At 41.1% G+C, this 24,822-nt stretch overlaps 3 protein-coding genes across 3 annotated transcripts; all 3 read right to left on the bottom strand.

Annotated features, from left to right (window-relative positions):
- Positions 1 to 2,269: 2,269 nt before the first annotated feature.
- LOC142180016 (putative mitochondrial protein AtMg00820) lies at positions 2,270 to 2,584 on the bottom strand. Its single transcript, XM_075250933.1, has one exon. The coding sequence runs from the start codon at positions 2,582 to 2,584 to the stop codon at positions 2,270 to 2,272; it is 315 nt and encodes a 104-aa protein (XP_075107034.1).
- An 11,846-nt stretch (positions 2,585 to 14,430) lies between these two features.
- On the bottom strand, positions 14,431 to 15,254 carry LOC142180015 (uncharacterized). The gene is made up of 2 exons (XM_075250932.1): positions 14,981 to 15,254; positions 14,431 to 14,897 (listed from the first exon to the last, which is right to left on the bottom strand). Exons 1-2 carry the CDS (start codon positions 15,252 to 15,254, stop codon positions 14,431 to 14,433), a joined length of 741 nt encoding a protein of 246 aa, XP_075107033.1.
- A 2,211-nt stretch (positions 15,255 to 17,465) lies between these two features.
- On the bottom strand, positions 17,466 to 19,991 carry LOC107783942 (laccase-12-like). The gene is made up of 6 exons (XM_016604966.2): positions 19,790 to 19,991; positions 19,538 to 19,689; positions 19,180 to 19,424; positions 18,956 to 19,084; positions 17,924 to 18,880; positions 17,466 to 17,841 (listed from the first exon to the last, which is right to left on the bottom strand). Exons 1-6 carry the CDS (start codon positions 19,910 to 19,912, stop codon positions 17,711 to 17,713), a joined length of 1,737 nt encoding a protein of 578 aa, XP_016460452.1. The 5' UTR covers positions 19,913 to 19,991; the 3' UTR covers positions 17,466 to 17,710.
- Positions 19,992 to 24,822: the final 4,831 nt, after the last annotated feature.

The raw sequence follows: 24,822 nt of genomic DNA, 5'->3' as shown, positions 1-24,822 counted from the left end.
AAGAATAAATCTGCAAAGGAAAGAGAAAAATCAATATTGCACTGACAGATTTCTCCTTCTGGACGAGTACATTTTAAGATTCTTTTTATTGAAGAAATTTGTTATTCATGAGCGCATTTTGCACTAGTAAACAAATCAAAGCAAGTCATGCTGAATTTTTCGTTTACAGTGTCACAATTGAAAGAAATCTCCACGAGAATCTAAGATCTTCTCACTAATCTAATAATTATTTGATTGTTAAATTGATCAAGATTCCTAGGTTGTTCAGTACTCTCGTTACTTGATTAGGTAAAGAGGGGATAAATGAAAAGAAAAAAGTTACTCCTTCCGAGATAGTTTGACTCGGCACAGAGTTTAAGAGAAAAGAGGGAAACTTTTGAAACCTGTGGTCTTAAAAGCTTAAGGGGTAAAAGCTTTGTGGGCCATAACATTGTGTGGTTATAAAAGATTCTCATTAAGAATAAAATAGATAAAGTAAAAAGTTTAAAGTTGAATTATTTCCAATTATAGAAATATGTTATTCTTAACGAAGGGAGTATATGGTTATTGAAATTGGGTCCTCGGATGGGATTAACCAAGTCCAAGAATATTAATTGGGCTACAAATTACAATCAGCCCAAAAGAAGTTAGTTGAAGCCCAGTGCTGAAGCACTCTAATATTAGCCCGTTCCAAAGCAAAAGATTGCAGAAACATGATATTTTTTTGGGGTTGTTTTTAATTTTTGACCTCTGTTTGCCCTATGGGCCGAACTTCAAGATAAAAAATTAAAAGTGTTGACCATGGAAGGTGTGAAACTCATGAAAAATCAAACAATCGAGAATTTGAGTATCGAGGAACTGAGAGAGAAAGAGAAGATATTTCTGTATTGAAATGAAAATGAGTATTCGAAACTTCCAGATGTGGATAGCTTTCTTTAATATACAAAGTAGTTGGGCCAGGTCTTTACTAACTACCAATGATCTACAAACTAATACAAAATTAGACTATACAATTATACAGCTCAATAAAAAATACTTCTCACTTATTGATCTAGTAATAAGAGAATTGAGCCTTTATTATCCAATCCCCCCCCCCCTCCTCCCTCGCAAGTTGGAGGGGGGAAGCACCTTCAACTTGGATAGAAAACCATGGTATGTTAATCCAGTAAGAGGCTTGGTCAATATATTTGCTAACTGATCTGCACTGCTAACAGAAAATAATGCAATAAGACCATCTAAAAGTTTAGCCCGAACAAAATGACAATCAACTTCGACGTGTTTGGTACGCTCATGAAATACAAGGTTACGAGCAATGTGCAAAGCGGACTGATTATCACAAAACACAGAGACATGAGATATACCATCAATACCCAAATCTGCCAGCAGTCTAGTTAACTAAGTTAATTCTGCAACAAGCTTACTCAAAGCCCGATATTCAGCTTTAGCACTACTAAGAGAAACAACATACTGTTTCTTGGACTTCCAGGAAACAAGACTTCCACCAAGAAGCACAAAGAAACCAGTCACAGACTTGCAGGAATCAGGGCAAGCAGCCCAATCACTGTCACAATAACCATGCAAGGCAAAATCTGAAGAGTTATTAAGAAGAATGCCATAATCAGAAGTTCCTTTGAGATAGCGCAAAAGATGCAAAGCAACAGAATTGTGAGGAACCCTGGGAGATTGGAGGAACTAGCTGAGATGCTAGACGGCAAAGCTCAAGTCAGGCCTAGTATGGGTAAGGAAATTAAATTTACCAATAAGGCTTTTGTACAACTCTATATTAGGAAGTAAGTCCCCATCAGCAGCTTTTAGCTTCAAAGTAAGGTCTAGATGAGCAACCACTGGAGATACTTCAGTATATTTGTATTCAGCTAAGAGGTCTAAGATGAATTTTCTCTGATTCAACAACAACCCAGCAGGAGTAGAAGACACTTCAATGCCCATAAAGTAATGCAAACTCCCCAAATCTTTTATCTTAAACTACTCATCAAGATAGGTCTTTAATGCAGAGATCTCGGAAGAATCATTCCCAGTAACAACACATGTATTTAACCCAAATAATATATTAACAATATACCCCCCTCCCCCCCCCCCTACCAAAAACTATAATCATTGAGAGAGTGGACAAACACCTTTGCACAAAGTGCACTTGAAAGTTTGGCATACCATTGCGTCGAAGCTTGTTTTAGCCCATAAAGGGATTTTTGAATTTGGCAAACAAAAGGCTGGGTAGGACTGGATGGAGAATCAACAAAAAAAAACCTGAGACAATTTCATATACACCTCCTCATCCAAATCCCTCATAAAGGAAGACATTGTTCACATCAAGCTGGAAAAGTGGCCACTGATTGTTGACAGCTCCAGTAATGAGACATTTTACAGTGGTCATCTTGATCATAGGAGAAAAACTCTTGTTGTAGTCGATCCCAGCAGTTTGAGTGTCACCTCTTACTACTAATCTTGCTTTATACCTCTCTACAGAACCATCAGCTCTAAACTTAATCTTATACGCCCATTTACTCCCAATGGCCTTCTTCCCAATAGGTATAGGAACAACATACCATATATGATTAGCCTCAAGAGCCTCAAATTCCTTCCCCATTGCCTCTTGCCATTCAGGCACCAAAGCAGCTTGAGATTAGGTGTAAGGCTCAGAAAGAATTACTTGTGTCCTAGGTTGGTCAGACAAGGAGCTGGACCCAGGGCCTTGGGGAAAGGAAGTAGAGACAGAAGAACAAATGTAGTCATTGAGATAAAAAGGAGTAACATGGGTTCTGGTTGATTTTCTCAAAGGCACAGAAACAAGATTGGAGAATGTGGGAGCATTACTAAGTGGTGGACTGGTAGGAGAAATTGGATGTTCAGAAGTTATAGGAAAGGGAAATGAAGGAGAGCGAGTGGCAGGAAATTCATCAGAAGAAAGGGTAGAATCAGAAGTTGGAGAAGAAGAAATAGGTAAACCAGAAACAGGAGAAGAAATGGGGGAAAAAACTGAGGAAGAGGAGATAGGAGGAGAAGGATAATAAGAAGAGGGAACAGGACAATCATAAGCAAAAATGGCGGGGGGAGAATAGGAGAAGAAACACCAGAAGACATGATAGCAAAAGGGAATACAGACTCATGAAACAGAACATCCCTAGAGATGAAAAATGTATTGTTTTCAAGATTAATAAGCTTGTAGCCTTTCTTCCCAAAAAGGGTAACCCATAAAGACCGCAGGGATAGACCTGCTAGTAAATTTATCTCTATGAGCAGGAGTCTTAGAAGCATAGCAAAGACAACCAAACACCCTTAAATTGGAATAAGTTGGAACATTGCCAAAAAGTAACTTAAATGAACATTGCCAATATCTAAAAACTCTTATCAACCTTGCAAAAATAACAAGTATTAACTGAACACTTAGGTGTATTACTAGAAAAGAAGCTAAGGATACCTGCAAAATTTGCGGAAGTAGTAAGATGGGAAGCTGAGGAAGATGGCTGATCAGATACATGATGTTGTTTTAGTAATGAGAGCAGCTGGCTACATTGCTCATTTGTCAATCCTGGGATAGCTGAAGCAGTAGAATGCAAGCCTGTAATAACCGGAGCAATGGAAGTTGTTGCCTCAGTAAAAGTCTTAGTCTCAGTCTGAGCAAAATATTTGGGAACCTCCAGTTCTGTAACGACCCGGCCGGTCGTTTTGAGAGTAATAGCCCCGATCCCTTATTAGCTATTTTTCCCAAATCTATTTATGCTATTGTGACTTGCCGGGATGATTGATTTTGAGTTTCGGAGTGTTTTGGGACACTTAGTCTCTAAATGAGAGCTTAAGCCTTAAGATTTGGACCGTAGTCGTAACTATGTAAAGACGACTCCTGAATGGAATTCTGTCAGTTTTGTTAGCTCCGTTAGGTGATATTGGGTTTAGGAGCATGTACGGATTATGTTTTGGAGGTCCGTAGCTCATTTAGGCTTGAATGGCGAAAGTCAAATTTTTGGAGTTTTGGGCCGGCAGTGGAAATTTTGATATCAGGGTCGGAATCCAATTCTGGAAGTTGTAATAGGTCTGTAATATCGAATATGACTTGCGTGCAAAATTTGGGATCAATCGGACGTGGTTTGATAGATTTCGGCATCGGTTGTAGAATTTTAAAGTTTCAAGTTCTTTGAGTTTGAATTGGAAGGTGATTCGTGATTTTAGCTTCTTTTTTTTTATGTGATTTGAGAGCTCGAATAAGTTCGTATGATGTTTTAGGACTTGTTGATATATTTGGTTGAGGTCCCGGGGGCCTCGGGTGAGTTTCGGATGCTTAACGGATCACTTTTGGACTTTGGAAGATAGCAGATTTCTGGTATTCTGTTGCAGGCATTTTCTTCATCGCGTTCGCGAGGGAGTCCTCGCCATTGCGTAAGGTATCTGGGAAGGGCAGCTGAATTACTCTTCACGTCCGCGATGTCGCTCTCGCGTTCGCGAAGGTGTGGAACCTCGAAGCTATGCATTCGAGACATAGTCCTCGCGTTCGCGAAGAAGAACTGGAGGCAGGCGAGATTCCATGCTTCGCGTTCGCGATGGAGATCCCGCATTCGCGAAGGGTCAAGCTGAGTGGTCTTCACATTCGTGACATGTGCATCATGTTCGCGATGGAGGATTTTGGGCCGAAGTAAATTGTACTTCGCGAACGCGAGGGTGTGGCCGCGTTCGCGAAAAAGGACGCGTCTATGCAGTATTAAAGTTCCAAAAAAAACAGAGGTTATGCCATTTTTATCAAAACCTTAAGTTGGGAACTCGGATTTTGGACGAGGGATTGAGGGATTTTCAGAGATATCGATTGGGTAACGATTCTTAACTCCTTTATGGTTATATTCCACTAATCTATGCTTGATTCATCGTTAAATTTGGATTTGGGGTGAAAATTTGAGAAAAATTCTTAGGCCGAATTTTGGGGTTTTGATCGAGATTTTGGTATCGGATTTGAGCAATTTTGGTACGAGTAAACTCGTGAGTGAATGGGTGTTCGTATTTTGTGACTTTTACCCGATTCCGAGATGTGGGCCTGGGGTGACATTTTGGGCGTTTTTCCTAATTTCACGCTTTAGCTTCGAATTAATTAGCTAAATTAGTTACTTGTAGTTATATTTACATTATGCAATTTATTTGAATAGATTCGGACTATTTGGAGTCGGATACTCGTGGTAAGAACGTGTTATCGAGGTGATTTGAGCGGTTCGAGGTAAGTGGCTTGCCTAACCTTGTGTTGGGGACTTTCCTCTTAGGATGTCTTGATATTATTTGGTGTGTGGGCGCCATGTACGTGAGGTGACGAGTACGTACACGGGCTGTTATTGCAAAAATCCTGTTTATCCTCTTTAAAATCATAAATTTCTTCTCTTATTAAATTGCACTAATATACTTAATTATTTAGTTTAGAGTAGAAAAGCATACTTACGTATTTTAACTGCCTATTTGACATTCTGTGCGCCATGCTTAGTTAAATCCCTATTCACTTACCTGTGTTCAGTATAAACTGTATAACTCGATGTCATACCTGCCATTTCATCTTGCGTTGCATATTTAAATTGGGACTACGGACGTATTCCGGGAGATCCCCCTGTCTTGCATATTTACTTTGGGACTACGGACGTATTCCGGGAGATCCCCCAGCACTGCATATTTACTTTGGGACTACGGACGTATTCCGAGAAATCCCCCAGCACTGCATATTTACTTTGGAACTACGGACGTATTCCGGGAGATCCCCATGTACTGCATATTTACTTTGGGACTACGGACGTATTCCGGGAGATCCTCCAGCACTGCGTATTTACTTTGGGAATACGGACGTATTCCGGGAGATCTCCGTGTACTACATATCCATTCGGAACTACGGGACGGTATCCCGGGAGATTTCCCACTGTGTTTACCTTGTTTTGAGCCGAGGGCTCCCTTAACTGTTACATTTTCAAGAATTTCTTTAACTGTGTTACCGTAAATTCTACTTATATCTTTTACTGTTTAATTTATTATATTTACTCTGGTAGGGCCTTGACCTGACCTCGTCACTACTCGACCGAGGTTAGGCTTGGCACTTACTGGGTACCATTGTGGTGTACTCATGCCCTTCCCTGCACATATTTTTCATGTGCAGATCCAGGTGCAAGCTATCTGCCTCGGGGTTAGTACGTGCTGCTGATTCTAGGAGACTTCAAGGTACCTCTGCTTGCATCCGCAGATATTCGGAGTCCCCTTCTACCTCGCCTAGAGACTTTTTTTATTATCTTCAGACTTTTATATAAAGCTACATAGATTATAGTAGCTTGTGACTTAGTGATATTCCGGGTCTTGGAAAATTATTTTGTATATGCCGAGCGGTACTACTCTTGGCTATTTATAATATTTTGTTTATGTTTAAAATGTTGTGTTTTCTTTATATTTTTTGCAATATTAGGCTTACCTAGTCGTAAAGACTAGGTGCCATCACGACACATTACGGAGGGATAATTTGGATCGTGACAAGTTGGTATCAAAGCAATGGGTTCATAGGAGTCACGAGTCACAAGCCGGTTTATTAAAGTCTCGCGGATCGGTGCGGAGACATCCGTACTTATCTTCGGGAGGCTATGTAACTGTTAAGAACAATCATATTTCTTTGATTTCCTTGTCGTGCGAGTTATTGACATAAAAAAAATTCTAAGATTCTATTCTATTCTTTCTCACAGATGTTGAGGACCCGTACCGGGAGGACCAACGATCTGGCACCCGAGCCCCCTGTCAGAGCCGCCAGAGGCCGGGGTCGGGGTAGAGAACGACCACGTGGTGCAGCCCGAGCACCTGCGAGAGCTGCATCAGAGGAGCCCTCAGCAGCTCCAGCTGGAAGGCCAGCACTGGAGATCCCTATTGCTACTCCAGCCCTCCAGGAGATTTTAGCTCAGTTCTTGAGCATGTTCAGTACTCTGGCTCAGGCTGGACTATTTCTGATAGCTCCCGCTACATCTCAGGCCAGGGGAGGGGCACAGACTCCCGCATCCCGCACTCCTGAGCAGAGGGTCCGTTGATCAGGCCCCAGAGTATATTCCTATGCCCCCAATGGCTCCGGTGCAGCATGAGATCAGGGTAGCTGCTTCTGAGGCAGAGCAGCTCAGACTTGAGAGGTACAAGAAGTACCACCCACCTACTTTCAGCGGACTAGCTTCAGATGATGCTCTGGGTTTACTTGAGGAGTGTCATCGTATTCTCCGCACTATGGGCATTGTGGAGACGAGTGGGGTTTCTTTCACCGCTTTCCAGTTGAGGGGAGCAGCATATCAGTGTTGGCATGCCTATGATTTGAGTAGTCCGGACAAGGCAGCCTCACTCACTTATACTCAATTTTCAGAGATGTTCTTGCATGAGTATGTTCCTCAGAGCCTCAGGGATGCTTGGCGCGCTGAATTTGATTAGTTGCGTCAGGGTGCTATGATTGTGTCGGAGTATGCAGTCCGTTTCAGTGAGTTAGCTCGCCATACACCGGCTCTGGTTGCTACCGTCAGAGAGAGGGTTCGTTGCTTCATTGAGGGACTCCACACCAGTATTCGGAAAAGTATGGCCAGGGAGTTGGAGATGGACATCACTTATCAGCAGGCAATGAGCATTGCCAGGAGGGTGGATGGCATGTTTGCCCGGGGCAAAGAGGAGAGAGAGGCCAAGAGGTCTCGAGAGACTGGTCATTATTCAGGATCTCGTGCACCAGCAACACGCTATGGTAGGGGTTTTGTGAGTCGCCCTGTTCATTCAGCTCTTCCAGCAGCCAGCGGTGTTCTAGCTCCTCCTAGACCTCAGGAGCCATATTATGCACCGCCAGTATCCAGTATACCTCCTACTCAAGGTGCTATTACCGGCCAGTCCAGCAGGCTAGGTCCGAGTCAGTCTCAGCCGTCGCGCCCTCCGAGAGGTTGTTTTGAGTGTGGTGACACTCATCACCTGGTTAGAGATTGCCCCAGAGCCAGGAGGGGTTCACCTCCACAGACTTATCAGCCTCCACGTTCTCTACGTGCTCCAAGGGTCCTCCGTCCATTCTTCCAACACCAGCTGCCACCCCACCTCCTCATCCAGCTCGAGGTGGATGTCGGGGAGGTCGAGGTCGCCCTGAAGGGGGAGGCCAGACCAGGTACTATACCCTTCTAGCCCGATCAGAGGTCGTTGTTTCAGATTCAGTCATCACAGGTATCATCCCTATCTGTCATAGGGATGCATCGGTATTATTTGACCCAGGCTCTACGTACTCATATGTGTCTTCTTATTTTTCTCCACACTTGGGGATATCTCAGGATTCTTTGAGTTCCCCTGTTTATGTATCTACTCCCGTGGGAGATTCTCTCATTATGGACCGCGTATATCAGTCGTGTTTGATTGCTTTTAGTAGTTTTGAGACCAGAGCCGATTTGTTATTACTTAGTATAGTATATTTTGATGTTATCTTGGGCATGGACTGGTTGTCGCCCCATTATGTTATTCTTGATTGTCACGCTAAGACCGAGGCGCTGGCTATGCCAGGTTTGTCGAGATTAGAGTGGAGAGGTACCTTAGAGTATACTCCCCGCAGGATCATTTCATTTCTTAAGGCTCAGCGAATGGTTGAGAAGGGGTATGATGCGTATTTGGCCTATGTGAGAGATGTCAGTATTGATACCCCTACATTCAAGTCAGTTCCAATAGTGAGGGACTTTCCAGATGTGTTTCCAGCTGATCTTCCGGGTATGCCGCCCGATAGAGATATTGATTTCGGCATTGATTTGTTGTCGGGCACTCAGCCCATTTCTATTCCTCCCTACCGTATGGCTCCTCCTGAGTTGAAGGAGTAGTTGCGAATTGCTTGATAAGGGCTTTATCAGGCCCAGTGTATCACCTTGGGGTGCTCCGGTCTTATTTGTGAAGAAAAGGGATGGTTCTATGCGTATGTGTATTGATTATCGGCAGTTGAACAAGGTTACAGTGAAGAACAGGTATATTTTGCCTCACATTGATGATTTATTTGATCAGTTACAAGGTGCCAGGGTATTTTCCAAGATTGACTTGCATTCTGGCTATCATCAGTTGAAGATTTGGGAGCCGGATATCCCGAAGACTGCTTTCGGGACCCGATATGGTCACTATGAGTTTCTTGTCATGTCATTTGGGCTGACCAATGCCCCAGCAACCTTTATGCATTTGATGCACAGTGTATTCCGACCTTATCTTGATTCCTTCGTCATTATGTTTATTGACGACATCCTAGTATATTTCCGGTATTGGGAAGATAATGAGCAGCACCTGAGGACCGTGCTTCAGACTTTGAGGGAGAAGAGGTTGTATGCAAAATTTTCTAAGTGTGAATTCTGGCTTGATTCAGTGTCATTCTTGGGCCACATAGTGTCTTGTGATGGGATCAAGGTAGATCCGAAGAAGGTGGAGGCAGTGCAGAGTTGTCCTAGACCATCATCAGCTACGGAGATCCGTAGTTTCCTTGGTTTGGCAGGGTATTACCGTCGCTTTGTGGGGGGGTTTCATCCATTGCAGTACCTATGACCAGGCTAACCCAGAAGGGTGCTCCGTTCAGGTGGATCGAGGAGTGTGAGCAGAGCTTTCAGAAGCTCAAGACAGCTTTGACTACAGTCCCAGTATTAGTATTGCATACAGGTTCAGGATCCTACACTGTCTATTGTGATGCCTCGAAGATTGGCCTTGGAGCGATATTGATGCAGGACGATAAGGTGATTTCCTACGCGTCTAGACAGTTGAAGGTTTATGAGAAGAATTATTCGGTTCATGATCTCGAGTTAGCAGCTATTGTTCACGCCCTGAAGATCTGGCATCATTATTTGTACGGTGTTCCCTGTGAGATTTACACTGATCACCGGAGTTTGTAGTACTTGTCCAGGCAGAAGGACCTTAATTTGCGTCAGCAGAGGTGGTTGGAGCTACTTAAAGACTATGATATCACTATATTGTACCACCCGGGGAAGGCCAATGTAGTGGCCGACGCCTTGAGTCACCGGGCAGAGAGTTTGGGGAGTTTGGCATATCTTCCGGCAGCTAAGAGGCCCCTAGCCTTGGATGTTCAGGCCTTAGCCAGCCAGTTGGTGAGATTGGATATTTCAGAGCCTAGTCGGGTATTAGCTTGTGTGGTTACTCAGTCTTCTCTTTATGACCGTATCATGGAGCGCCAGTATGATGATCCTCATCTTCTAGATTTTCAGGATAGAGTTTAGCAAGGTGATGCCATAGATGTGACTATTGGTGATGACGGTGTGATGAGGATGCATGGCCGGATCTGTGTGCCCAATGTAGATGGGCTTCGGGAGTTGATTCTTGAGGAGGCCTATAGCTCGCGGTACTCCATTCATCCGGGTGCCGCGAAGATGTACCAGGACTTGAGGCAACACTACTGGTGGAGGAGGATGAAGAAGGATATAGTTGGGTTTGTGGCCAAGTGTCTCAACTGTCAGCAGGTCAAATATGAGCACCAGAGGCCGGGTGGATTACTTCAGAGGTTAGAGATCCTAGAGTGGAAGTGGGAGCGGATCACCATGAACTTTGTAGTTGGACTTCCACGGACTTTGAGAAGGTTCGATGCTATTTGGGTGATCGTGGATCGGCTGACCAAGTCAGCTCATTTTATTCCAGTGTTGACCACTTATTCTTCTGAGAGGTTGGCTGAGATTTATATCAGAGAGATTTTCCGCCTTCATGGTATTCCAGTATCCATCATTTCAGACAGAGGTACATAGTTCATATCCTGATTTTGGAGAGCCGTACAGTAGGAGTTGGGTACTAGGGTGGAGTTGAGCATGACCTTTCACCCTCAAATAGACGGGCAGTCCGAGCGCACGATTCAGATTCTTGAGGATATGCTCTGTGCCTGTGTGGTGGAGTTCGGAGGGTTATGGGACCAATACTTGCCACTTGCAGAGTTTGCCTACAACAACAGTTACCAGTCCAGCGTTCAGATGGCACCATATGAGGCTTTGTATAGTAGACGGTACCGGTCCCCAGTGGGATGGTTTGAGCCAAGCGAGGCCCGATTGTTGGGTACATATTTGGTCCAGGATGCCCTGGATAAGGTAAAGGTAATTCAGGAGAGACTTCGCACAACCCAGTCCAGGCAGAAGAGTTATGCAGACCGTAAGGTTCGTGATTTGGCATTTATGGTTGGTGAGCGGGTCTTGCTTCGGGTATCGCCTATGAAGGGTGTCATTAGGTTCGGGAAGAAGGGCAAGTTGAGCCCGAGATTCATTGGTCCTTTTGAGATATTGCGGTGTGTTGGGGAGGTTTCTTATGAGCTTGCCTTGCTTCCCAGCCTAGCAGGAGTTCACCCGGTATTCCACGTGTCTATTCTCCGGAAGTATCACGGTGATCCGACTCATGTATTGGATTTCAGCTCAGTCCAGTTGGACAGAGATCTATCTTATGTTGAGGAGCCAGTAGCCATTTTGGACAGGCAGGTCAGAAAGCTCAGGTCAAAGAATATTGCTTCAGTAAAGGTCCAATGGAGGGGTCAGCCGGTCGAGGAGGCAACTTGGGAGACCAAGCAGGATATGTGTAGCCAGTACCCTCATCTTTTCACAGTTTCAGGTATGTCTTTATACTCGTTCGAGGACGAACGATTGTTTTAAGAGGGGGAGGATGTAACGACCCGGCCGGTCATTTTGATAGTAATAGCCCTGATCCCTTATTAACTGTTTTCCCCAAATCTATTTCTGCTATTGTGACTTGCCGGGATGATTGGTTTTGAGTTTCATAGTATTTTGGGACACTTATTCCCTAAATGAGAGCTTAAGCCTTAGGATTTGGATCGTAGTTGGAACTATATGAAGACGACTCCGAAATAGAATTCCATCACTTCTGTTAGCTCCGTTAGGTAATTTTGGGTTTAGGAGCGTGTCCGGATTGTGTTTTGGAGGTCCGTAGCTCATTTAGGCTTGAAATGACGAAAGTCGAATTTTTGAAATTTTGGGCCGGTAGTGAAAATTTTGAAATCGGGGTCGGAATCCGATTCCGGAAGTTGAAATAGGTCTGTAATATCGAATATGACTTGCGTGCAAAATTTGGGGTCAATCGGACGTGGTTTGATGGGTTTCGGCATCGGTTGTAGAATTTTGAAGTTTCAAGTTCTTTAAGTTTGAATTGGAAGGTGATTCGTGATTTTAGCTCCTTTTTATGTGATTTGAGAGCTCGACTAAGTTCGTATGGTGTTTTATGACTTGTTGGTATATTTGGTTGAGGTCCCGGGGGCCTCAGGTGAATTTCGGATGCTTAACGGATCACTTTTGGACTTTGGAAGATAGCAGATTTCTAGTATTCTATTGCAGGCATTTTCTTCATTGCGTTCGCGTAAGGTATCTGGGAAGGGCAGCTGAATTACTCTTCGCGTCCGCGATGTCGCTCTCGCATTCACGAAGGTGTGGAACCTCTAAGCAACGCGTTCGCGAAGAAGAACTGGAGGCAGGCGAGATTTCGTGCTTCGCGTTCGCGATGGAGATCCCGCGTTCGCGAAGGGTCAAACTGAGTGGTCTTCACGTTCGCGACATGTGTATAGCGTTCGCAATGGAGGATTTTGGGCCGAAGTAAATTGTACTTCGCGAACGCGAGGGTGTAGCCGCGTTCGCGAAGAAGGGCGCGTCTGGGCAGTATTAAAGTTCCAAAAATACAGAGGTTATGCCATTTTTAACAAAACCTTAAGTTGGGAACTCGGATTTTGGACGAGGGATTGAGGGATTTTCAAAGATATCGATTGGGTAACGATTCTTAACTCCTTTATGGTTATATTTCACTAATCTATGCTTGAATTCATTGTTAAATTTCGGATTTGGGGTGAAAAATTGAGAAATATTCTTAGGCCGAATTGTGGGGTTTTGATAGAGATTTTGGTATCGGATTTGAGCAATTTTGGTACGAGTAAACTCGTGAGTGAATGGGTGTTCGTATTTTGTGACTTTTACCCGATTTCGAGATGTGGGCCAGGGGTATTTTTTGGGTATTTTTTCTAATTTCACGCTTTAACTTCGAATTAATTAGCTAAATTAATTACTTGTAGTTATATTTACATTATGCAATTTATTTGAATAGATTCGGGCCATTTGGAGTCGGATACTCGTGGTAAGAACGTGTTATCGAGGTAATTTGAGTGGTTCGAGGTAAATGGCTTGCCTAACCTTGTGTTGGGGACTTTCCCCTTAGGATGTCTTGATATTATTTGGTGTATAGGCGCCATGTACGTGAGGTGATGAGTACGTACACAGGCTGTTATTGCAAAAATCCTGTTTATCCTTTTTAAAATCATAAATTGCTTCTCTTATTAAATTGCACTAATATGCTTAATTGTTTAGTTTAGAGTAGAAAAGCATGCTTACGTATTTTAACTGCTATTTGACATTCTGTGCGCCATGCTTAGTTAAATCCCTATTCCCTTACCTGTGTTCAATATAAACTGTATAACTCGATGCCATACCTGCCATTTTATCTGCGTTGCATATTTAAATTGGGACTACAGACGTATTCCGGGAGATCCCTCCTCCCCCCTCCCGTCTTGCATATTTACTTTGGGACTACGGACGTATTCCGGGAGATCCCCCAGTACTGCATATTTACTTTGGGACTACGGACGTATTTCGGGAGATCCCTCAGCACTACATATTTACTTTGGGACTATGGACGTATTCCGGGAGATCCCCTTGTACTGCATATTCATTCGGAACTACGGGACGGTATCGCGGGAGATTTTCCATTGTGTTTACCTTGTTTTGAGCCGAGTGCTCCCTTAACTATTAAATTTTCGAGAATTTCTTTAACTATGTTACCGTAAATTTTACTTATATCTTTTATTGTTTAATTTATTATATTTACTCCGGTAGGGCCTTGACCTGACCTCGTCACTACTCGACCGAGGTTAGGCTTGGCACTTACTGGGTACCATTGTGGTGTACTCATGCCCTTCCCTGCACATATTTTTCGTGTGCAGATCCATGTGCGAGCTATCAGCCTCGGGGTTAGTACGTGCTGCTGATTTTAGGAGACTTCAAGGTACTACTGCTTGGGTCCGCAGATCTTCGGAGTCCCCTTCTACTCCCTCGCCTAGAGACTTTCTTTATTATCTTCAGACTTTTGTATAGAGTTACATAGATTATAGCAGTTTGTGACTTAGTGATATTCCGGGTCTTGGGAAATTATTTTATATATGCCGAGCGGTACTACTCTTGGCTATTTATAATATGTTGTTTATCTTTAAAATGTTATATTTTCTTTATATTTTTCGTAATATTAGGCTTACCTAGTCGTAAAGACTAGGTGCCATCACGACACCTTACGGAGGGATAATTTGGGTCGTGACAAGTTCAGTCTGAACATTGGTTGTAGTCCTTCTATTGTTCTTGGTAAACTTGAAGTTCGGAGGGAACCCATGCTTTCTATAACATTTCTCCATTATATGCCCAAGCTTGTTTCAATAGCTACACACTACATTGGATCTCCTGGGATCAAAACTTGTTTTGGGAGGAAAAGATCTTTGAGAACCCACTGAGAAAGAAGCTGCGTTGAGATGAACTGATAAGGAGGAGGTTGAATTTCTCTTTGGCGCTCATCAGTAACTAAGAGAAAATATGCCTTGTTAATATTAGGGAAATGATTCATCATCAGAAGATTACTCCTAGCATTCGCATAACTCTCGTTCAAACCCATCAGGAAATGATACAACTTCTGATCCTCCTCATGCTTCTGAATATCCAATCTACCACCTCCACAAGTACAATGAAAATCAGAATGAACAGTTAAAGTGCTAAGTTCATCCCAAACACTTTTCTTTCTCGCATTATACTTAGGAATATTCATGTTGCCCTGAGATATTAAAGAAAGTTCCCTCTTAACTTGATAAATCCTAATCCCACTAGGATGTCCATACCTATCTTCAAACTCTATCCAGATATCTTTAGCGAGTTGACAGTATAGAACACTTTTCGAATTACGGGGGTTAGGAGATTATGAATCCAGGAAATCACCATGTTGTTACACATATCCCACTGATGAGAATGAGGTGAGTTTGGAGGTGGCTTCTTATAATCTGGTTGAATGAAACACAATTTGTTCTTCACAGAAAGAGCAATTAACATGCTTCGTCGCCAGTCACTATACCATGTCCCATCAAAGATATTGCTTACTAGTGAAAGTCCCAAATTATCTGAGAGATGAATATATAGGGGATGATTATGATCAATTATGTTACCAGACGAATCATCACAACTAGGAAGATCAGAACTAGTAGAAGAAGACTTCTCAGAACCCATAGCAAAATATGATCCTAGGGTTTACTCAAAATTAGATTTTTGTTGTGATTGTGACAAAATAAAGGGATTCAACAACCAAATTCAAACAGTAGAATAAGGCAAAAACACAATACAATGGAAATCTAAGAGAAAAGGGAAGAAATCACCGGTAGAAACTAGAAAATCGTCAAAATTCCGGCAAACTGAAAACCTCACTCTCTTCATCTCTGATGGAGAACAATGAGATGCCCATGAATTTGAAGAATCCTCATCGAATTACCTAGACGAACCGCTCTGATACCATGTAAAACTCATGGAAAATCAAACAATCGAGAATTTGAGTATCGAGGAAATGAGAGAGAAAGAGAGAAGATATTTCTGTATTCAAATGAAAATGAGCATCCGAAGCTTCCAGATGTGAATATCTTTCTTTTATATACAAAGTCGTTGGGCCGGGTCTTTACTAATTACCAATGGGCTACATACTAATACAAAATTGGACTATACAACTATACAGCTCAATAATAAATACTTCAGACTTATTGATCTAGTAATAAGAGAATTGGGCCTTTATTATCCAACAGGAGGGGCAAAACTTGTTAAAGTTGAAGTTCTACCCATGAGACAAGCGATGACAAAAATTCAAGACCATCCACTTTGAGGGCTATTTGCGTATTTTACCCGTTCCAGAGGACGTCCTCCGCACAGATATTCATTTCTTCATTTGGTTATTTTGCTTCATGGGCTAGAGCCTAGAGCTATATGATTCATATTGACTCATATATTACTTTGTTGAAGTTTAGCCTTGTTTTCTTGTGCGGCTTAATTTTAGTTAATAATTTTATAATCTGTTGCGACAAATGGTGAGTGATAATTTGTATGAGCAAATCGATAGTAAAGAGTTGCTATAACCCAACACGATTATTAAATAAATTATATACCGCTAGTTGACAATTTTTTATTTGGAAGAGGCGTGAGAAAGAGCTAGAGGGGAAAATAAAATGGAGAACATTGGAGTATAAAATCAAGGAGACAATAAACCCTTAAGTTGCTATGTTTTTAAAAATCTTGATATATTAGGTAATTAGGTGTAAATGTCCCTAATAGCAGGGTTGAGATCCCCTCCAGTAAACTTTTGTCCAGTATTTCTCAATAGGGCTTTAGATGGTTGCCACGTGTACTAAGAAATTTTCATGGTGTTGATTAATTCAACTTACTCAAGAACTAACTAGGGTATAAGACCTACCATCCCTTGCATCATTACCGTTGTATGTCCCCAGCTTCTTCTTTTCATTCCATTACGGGTACGCATCAAATTAAACTCACTATCGCATAAGAATATACTAATAAGAAATGGGTTTATACACCGTGCTTATAACCTAATCTCTAAGGTATCGGATATCAACTTGTATCATCATATAGTCACTCTAGAATCAATTTATTGCGTTTTCAATGGCTTTCACTCACTATATATACTTCCAGCTATGGTCACAACAGAGAACAAACCATACTTACCGAATACTCGTCGTTGAATAAATTAATTAGTTGCAGAATTCTGATTTGCCACTTGCACTTGTGAATTTATATTATAGGTAGAAAGATATTAATTACTTACAATTTAGTAATTCATTTCTCTAAGTTTAGGACAGAGGGAGAACTACTGGGTGTGTCATTTTAGTTTTAGCAACTTTGCTAAGATATGATACTAGCTTCTTAATAACGGGAATGAAAGGACGAAGCCGGGGGACATGCAATGGTAACGATGACAGGGATGTTGTCTAGTTAACCCACGTTTATACCCTAGTTAGTCATTGAGTAAGTTAAATAAATCAGCACCATTTAAATTTCTTAGTACATGTGGCAATCATCTAAAGCCCTATTGAGAAAAACTGGACAAAAGTTTACTGGAGGGGATCTCAACCCCTAATAGCAGCAATTAGGCTCCCATAATCGCATAGCTAGGTAAATTTTCCTTACTGTTACTACCTCGTTGTGGTGCTTTTTTTTCCAGACCAGTTTGTTATCTTTACTTTAGTGTTTGGTTTCAGGAGAGGCAGAGCGCTAAGCAATTCTTGCAGTTTAGAACTATTCAATTCTCTTGTAAGGATTTACATATTCTTTCTCGGTTTGCAAATATTGCAATTTTCTTGTTATTTTGCTGTATAATTTGGAAATAGCGTTCATTTAGCAGGCAGCGAACATGCCAAGTTGCTTAACAGAATGGGAAGTAAATTCAGAAATCAAATTAATTCATCTCTATTAATTGCACGTGAAAGAATACAACTGTTGTATTCATCACTTGCAAGTGTTGGCACCATCTTGACACAAATCATATAGGAGTATCAAAAAAGAAACTAGTACTTAATTAAAAAATAAAAATAAAAAGAACTACCCCAAATTAGGGGAACATCAATTTGACAAGGACTAAAATATTAAAAGTGAATTTTGTATGTTGTGAATTTTGTTCTATGGTGCTGTTAACAGACAGGAAGATCAACTGGAGGTTCCTCCAATGCTTCCAATTCAGTAACTCCATTTTCGACGAGGAAAGCCATGGCCAAACCCCAAGTAATATGCACATCCAAGTGACAATGCATTATCCAAACTCCTGTTAACCAAAATTGTTAAGTCCAATAGTTTGAATAAATGACATGTTATACAAAAAAATTCAACATTTTTTATCTTCTTACCTGGATTATCAGCGACGAATCTAATGACGGACCATCCATTAACTGGTACACTTGCAGTATTACGAAGAGGTGGATCGACAAGGTTGAATTTAGCAGTATCAGTTTGTGGATTGAAATTCCCAAATCCCTCAGCAAGAATGTAAAAATCATAACCGTGAAGATGAATTGGGTGATTTTCAGCTGTGAATATACTAGTTCCCTGTAACACAATTTGCACTCTCGCACCATATCTTAACTTGTATAATTTAGTTGCTGAAATAGGTTGCCAGAGTGACCTGCTCACGTTCCCTGTGTAATCGAATTTAACTGGTGGAACTGCTGGAAAATCAGTTGAGAAAACTCCAGGTATCCCCTGGTGATGAGCCTGAAGTAGGGAGAAATTAGATGGTAGTACAAATGACACGTTGTTCATACTAGCAGTGAATCGCGTTCCATTTGGACCTTGACAGCTGCTGGAGCTTGCCCCTGCAGGGCAATTGTTGAGTCCTAATCCAACTGTGAAGAACAGATTTTCGTCGATTTCAGTTGGGACTTCAACTTTTCTTGCGCTCCTGAAACTGGATGTGAAGGTAGTGGCAGAAGCAGTGTCATTAAATGCGGGCAGAGATGGGAGAACTGGATTGATTTTGACACCTTTGGCAGGGCAAGGAGCAGCTTTGTATTCTAGTATGGCTGTGGTGGTGGTATTGTCAAAGGGTGCACCTTGAGCACTTGCATAGGCGCGCGCAGCCATGTAATATCGGGCTGGTGGTTGGTTTGCTGTGATGAGGACATCAGTAGTTTGGCCTGGTCCTAGCATAATGACTGATGTGGTGAAAGGTTTAACATAAGATGCATCTGCTCCAACAACAGTAAACTTGTGGTTGGCTACTGTGAAGAAAAGTTGTTGGTTGAGTCCAGCGTTGATGACACGAAGGAGGTTCGTTTCACCAGAATCCACATGGACTATCATAGTATCTGCATTAGGATTTAAGTTATATATACTGACAGTCTAAAATTTGTCGTCTTTACATTTTTTATGTAAACACTCACCTTGACTAGAACACTTGTAAAGATCACCTGGTTGACCATTGATAGTGTAAGCATCAGATACATTAGGCGCTGCTCCTGTTCGTGTGGCTTGTCTAATAACATCAATGGGGTTTGCATCCCACCACTCACCTAATCACCATGTCCAAATCATTATTATTTCAAGAATGCTTGTAAATTAAACATAAAATTTACAAAAATATGTAGGGTGAAGGAAATAGTAGTACCAAGAAGAATAGGTGTTTCTCTTTTGGGCTTAGGAAAAGGGTAGGAAGTTCCTTCTTTAGGGTGGATAACTAAGGCTCCATAAACAGTGGCCCTGAGCCATGAGCTGTGGGCGTGCCACCAAAGTGTGCCTTCCTGTCCTTGAATTGTAAACCGATAAGTGTAACTCCCTCCTGGTCTTATTGGACATTGAGTGATAAATTCTGGTCCATCTGCCCATGCTGTTCTCATTTGCCTCACCCCATGCCTAATTTTCAGATGCAAAAGAAAAAACAATTGTGAAAAACAAAAATACGAAAAGGGAGGATTTAAGTTATATACACTGAAGTCCTTTGCATTCTGCATGCATGAAATACTTACCAATGAATGGTGACATTATACTGAGCTCTATTGACAACTTTGACAACTAGAGTATCTCCATTGTTCACTTCCAAAGTTGGTCCGGGAAATTGTCCATTCACTGTTATGGTGCTGCGCGTATTGCACAGCCTCTTTACTGGCGTTGCTTGAATCTGTTCCAACACAAAAACAGAGATCAGTCTAGCTCCTATAGTTTTAAATTTTCTAAATGTTAGCAAAATGAGAAAAGAGGGGAACATTTGGATAACATACAACAAAATCGTGGTTGTGGATTTTTGCTTTTGCTAAAGACACAGCATTTGCAAAAAGAAGCAAAATGCCATAGATTAACAAAGAGCGCAAAGGGTTGGCAATGCTCATGTTGAAGCCCTGCATTGTTTTTTTCTTTTCCTTTAGTAAGAACTCTTTCTAGTGTAAGAGTAGATACAAGTAGTTTATGTTTCTGAAAAAATTGAGAGTTGAGGCTTTAGTTTTATAGGAAAAGAAGAAGAGAGAGAGGGTGGTTTAAGTTTGGCAGATTAGGTTTTGATTAAGCATGAAGGTCACATTATGGGGCAAAACTAATTCAACCCTGTAGAAAGAGTTGGTGCACCCACTTATTAGCCTATCAACCTGCAGAAATTTCCATCAAATGCTTTCTTCAAATGTCTCTATTTTGAGGTTAATAATGTATTTAGATTTCAAGGAAATATGTAACATTTTTATGGTTGCTTTACAATAATAATATTTTTTTTCTTCTTAATTTCTTAATGATATTTTTTTTCTTATAACGGCGAAATTTTATTAAATAAACTATCATTTCTTAATGATAGTTACTTGTGATGATTATATGTATGTGCCGCATAAATGAAAATACTTTTCCTAATTTAGAGTCTGTTTGGCCAAGTTTCTTGAAGGTAAAGTACTTTTAGGGAGAAGCTACGAATTCTAGCTTATTCCAAGAAGCATAAGCAGAAAATTAATTTGTTCAAGATAAAAATATCCTTGCAATAAATTTATATTTTTTAAATTATACCTTATTAATTTCAATTTTTTATTTTCCTTTTTTTTCCTACCATACCTTTCTTCTCTTTTTTATTTCCATAATTTTTTTTCTCTTTCTCCTATTTCCTTTTTGGAATATTCTCTCTATTATAAATAGATCTCTTCTTTTATATAGTGATTTAAAAGAGTAGATTTTTAATTTATATTGAATGATGTATTTTGATATATTTAAATTATCATGTAAATAATAAGTAATATCATGTACCCAATATTATTGCTTTGGAATAATTACATTTTATATTAACTAATTTTTTTAATTTATATCGTCACTTTATATTTTATATTTTAGTTGAATTCCTTTATAATAAATATTTGAATTTATTATCTCTTTTTAAATAATACTAATTACGAGCCGAATCTTTACTGTCTTTTTTTGTAATTTGATACTCAAAATTATTTTTTGGAAAGATTGGTCAAACACAATTTGTTTACAAAAAGCACTATTCAAATGAATTGGCCAAATACAAACTACTACTTTGCAAAAGTATTTTTTCAAAAAGCACTTCTCAAAATAAATATTTTTTTGCAACTTGGCAAAATTGGCTCTTAATAAGATCAAAACTGGTCAAACCAATTAATCTACTACTATAGCGTAAAAAGGAAACAATAACCCTCCCCCCAACCCCCAAAAAAAAGGAAATAAAAAAAGGAAACAATATACGTATATATCTACAAATCAATACAAATGTAAAGTAAAATACTGGAAACATCAAAGAGCACCCTCGTAAAGTGGAAAATTATATAAATATAACATTATTAGTGCGATTGTGATACTCTGGGACGTTTCAAATAGAATTAGTCATATAAATTAAGAAGGATGGAGCATAATTAACTAATAACACCCTCGCTCATATTTATTTCCGTTTCTTTTCGATCCTTCCCACTAAACTTGACCTTATTTCCTTAAACGAAAATATTGGTTTCTCTAACAATTCAATTAAATTTACACCGTTTCCATTAAAACTGTTTAAGGTGGATATCCAATCCCATATAACACTATAATTTAGTTACAAGGACAGCACGTGATATGCCATCTAATCAGCCCCAACCAATTTTACCCCATTTTCACTTCGTCTATCACTAGCAACCCCTCCCCTTCTACCACCAAGGCCACTATCATCACCAACATACCACCATTTCTGTAACTTTTATTGAGCTGGAATTGACACAACCAACTGAGCTTGCTGGATGGAGTTCATAAACTATGGGTTTATCTGAACTCAAAATTTTTAATATGAAAAATAAATATATGATAAAGAACCTCTAAAATTTTAATAAATATTATATTTTGAACTCATAATTTTAAAAGTACTAGTATAAGTTTATGCTAAGTATTTTAAAGTTTAAACTCATCAACTTTTGATTCTAGATCCGTCTCTAAATGGACTTGTTCTATTTCGGCACTGACCCAACTCATCCACACTTTTCAGTATTGTTACTAGAAATAAATTATATTCCAAGTTTGTTTACCCTTAAAAATGAATAACAATTAAATTTATACGCGATTTTAAGGATATGTGGACTAATTCAATACAAGTGATTAATAATTTTGAATGAGCAAATTAAAGATAGAATAAACAGCCAAACCAGTAGTAGTATTGAGTCCGGGCTCGGTTATGAGCTTAACAACTAGCGTCCCTTCGGTTAGGAGCCAAACACTTATGAAAAACTGTAAGCAAAATTAAGAACTTTGAATGACTTTTAGGAGTAGAGAAAATAAATGTATATTGCCTTGATATGCATGTTACAATGTGTTTATTGAATAATAAACTTCCACTTTATATAGTACGGGAGTTTTACCCTAAGTACAATTCTAAGAAAGGTAAAAATCTTTTTTTTCGCTAATCACTGATATGCTGCCGATACGGGCCGAGATTCACGCCGCGATATCCGATTGGGAACGGATATCACGGCCCTTTGTTAATCGTGCGCGGACGTTTGGTAATGCTTTCCGAGGTCTTGGAACTCGAACCGGATCTGTGGGGCGTGGTCTCGATGGCTTCGAGGGCAGTTATTTTGTTCGGGCCTAGATACAAGATGCTCCTAGCTTCGTTTGCCCCTACCGGGAAATCGTGGTGGTCATTAGCCCATGTTTTACCCGTATACAGATAGTCCATTCGTTTCTCAAAGAGTAGATTTGCTGAAACGATGAGAAATGATAGATGTTCTTCGGTTCCTTACTTGTTACAATCAAAACGACGAAGAAGTCGAAATGTCCCACCAGCTGCGTTGCTCTGATTTCGGACACGTGTCAACCATCGGTTGGTTGCCTCCGAATGCGAAGCGTCGCGTACTTTCCCTATAAAAGCTTTTATCCCCTGCTCTTTTTCCACTTTCCGATCAATCTTCTACCTTTAAACTCTCTAGTTATCACCAACTTCCCTCAAACCTTCATATCTTTATCCTCGATCTTCAAATTCTCATAGTTGTTCTTCGGTTCTTACCCAGATTTCCTTCGAATCTTCATACTCTATTCTTCAGCCTTCAAACTTGTTCCTTCAAACCTCCATACTTTTTCTTTAAATCTTCAAACTTTCTCAGATAGTAATGGCCAAAAATTCCAAGTCAGTCCCTTAGCAGGCTGCCTTTTCATCTTCTCAACCGGCCGCCGATACTAAGGCGGTCGCTCCTGAAATAGTTGTTCTCGATATAGCTGCTCCCGAAGTGGCTGCCACCGAATCGACTCCCGAGCCCCCTTAAAAATGTTTATTCCCGGGGGCTGTTCAATTGCGGACAACTTCAAGGTCGAGAAACCCTTATCCAAACAGGACCGGTGTGAAGGAGCATCGAGGTATATATGCTCCATTACCGAAGACATCCTTCCCACGGTCCGAGAGGACTGTAAATGGGAAGGCAAGGACGTAGTAGTCCTCGGGCCTGAGGACGATAGTACTACTCACGTGGAGGGGTATTTAAGTATTTACACTTACCCCTTCACATTGGGCCTGATAGACCCAATTATTTTGTATTTTTGCAAGAGAAACGAGGTGTACCTTAGGCAAATCCACCAGTCTATATAGAGGATCGTGATCCTCCTCCGTTACTTTGTGAATAACACTGAGTCTCGTCAGTTCACCATCGACCACCTGCCCCGTCTATACAATCCTCAAATTTTTCGAGGGGGACTAATCAAGCTTACTCGTCGGGCCAGCAAGGCCCCCTTTTCGAGTATTGATGAAGACCGGGAACAAGATTGGCAGGGGCGCTTCGTTCGGGTGAAGACCGAAGATCTGATCCCTCTCGATTTTATGTCATTCCCCGAGAAGTGGAATGCATCTCGTAAGTGCAGCACTTCCTTAAGCGTCGATTTTTCTTTATTTTCTTTCTCATCATTCGTATTTGTGGTTGTGCAGCTGTTTCCCGGGGAGAATCGATGACTGCATCTTTGATGCAGTACTAGTACACCTGAGACTTCTTAATTGGCTAGTTGTAAATAGCCTAAGGGCTATGGAACAAAGGATTATCTCGGATCCATTATCAGAGAGCAATCCTGACCCCGGCGGATAATTTCTTTTTCTGATATACGAAATAGGGGATTTCACTAAGTTGATTCTTAGGAAATTTCGAATCAAACCATATCCAAATGCGGTCCCCCAGCTTAAGGAGTGGATCGAAGGCATCTGCAAACAGATGTCATACTTCGAGCCCTCATGGTGCAAGCTTTCAAAGGGTCGATGGGAGGCCCGTTCTCATGGTAGGTCCTCCTTCGAATAGCTATTACCGTGTTCTTAACTCTCATCACACTAAACTTTCTTCTTTCTTTTATAGGTCTATTTAAGACCACCTAGATTAGGCCTTTGGAAGGGGACGAGGACGTATCCTTGTCCGTAGATTTCTCTATTACGGGACAGATCGGGGCTATCGCAGGGGGAAAAAAAGAGGAAAAGAAAACCTTCGGGCTCCCCGGGTCCCGAGGTGAAACCAAAGAAGATTGTGGCTCGCAAGCCCAAGAAGAGCGCCAGCTCCCGGGTTCCAGACTCCGATTCGCTTCTCCGGCTCAGGATGAGTTGGAAAAAGACGACATTTTTATCGCCCATGGATCGACCCTTCCCGGGGAGCAGGCGGCAGTCAAGGGGGAGATTCGTGAGGCTGACCTCCCTCAGACTTATGAGGCCGATATGGAGATGGGGGTGGGACCCCCCGGGATGTTGGCTCCGTTCCGAAGGAAGCGCCCAGTGTAATAAAAATTATGTGGATGCCCTCCTACACTGAGTTCATGCTTGAGGAGGCCCAAGTAGGAA

The sequence above is a fragment of the Nicotiana tabacum genome, chromosome 4 (genome assembly GCF_000715075.1).
Source record: "Nicotiana tabacum cultivar K326 chromosome 4, ASM71507v2, whole genome shotgun sequence".
Lineage (NCBI taxonomy): Eukaryota > Viridiplantae > Streptophyta > Magnoliopsida > Solanales > Solanaceae > Nicotiana > Nicotiana tabacum.
The sequence above is the reverse complement of the archived record's forward strand: the minus strand, read 5'-3'. Positions and strand labels throughout refer to the sequence as shown.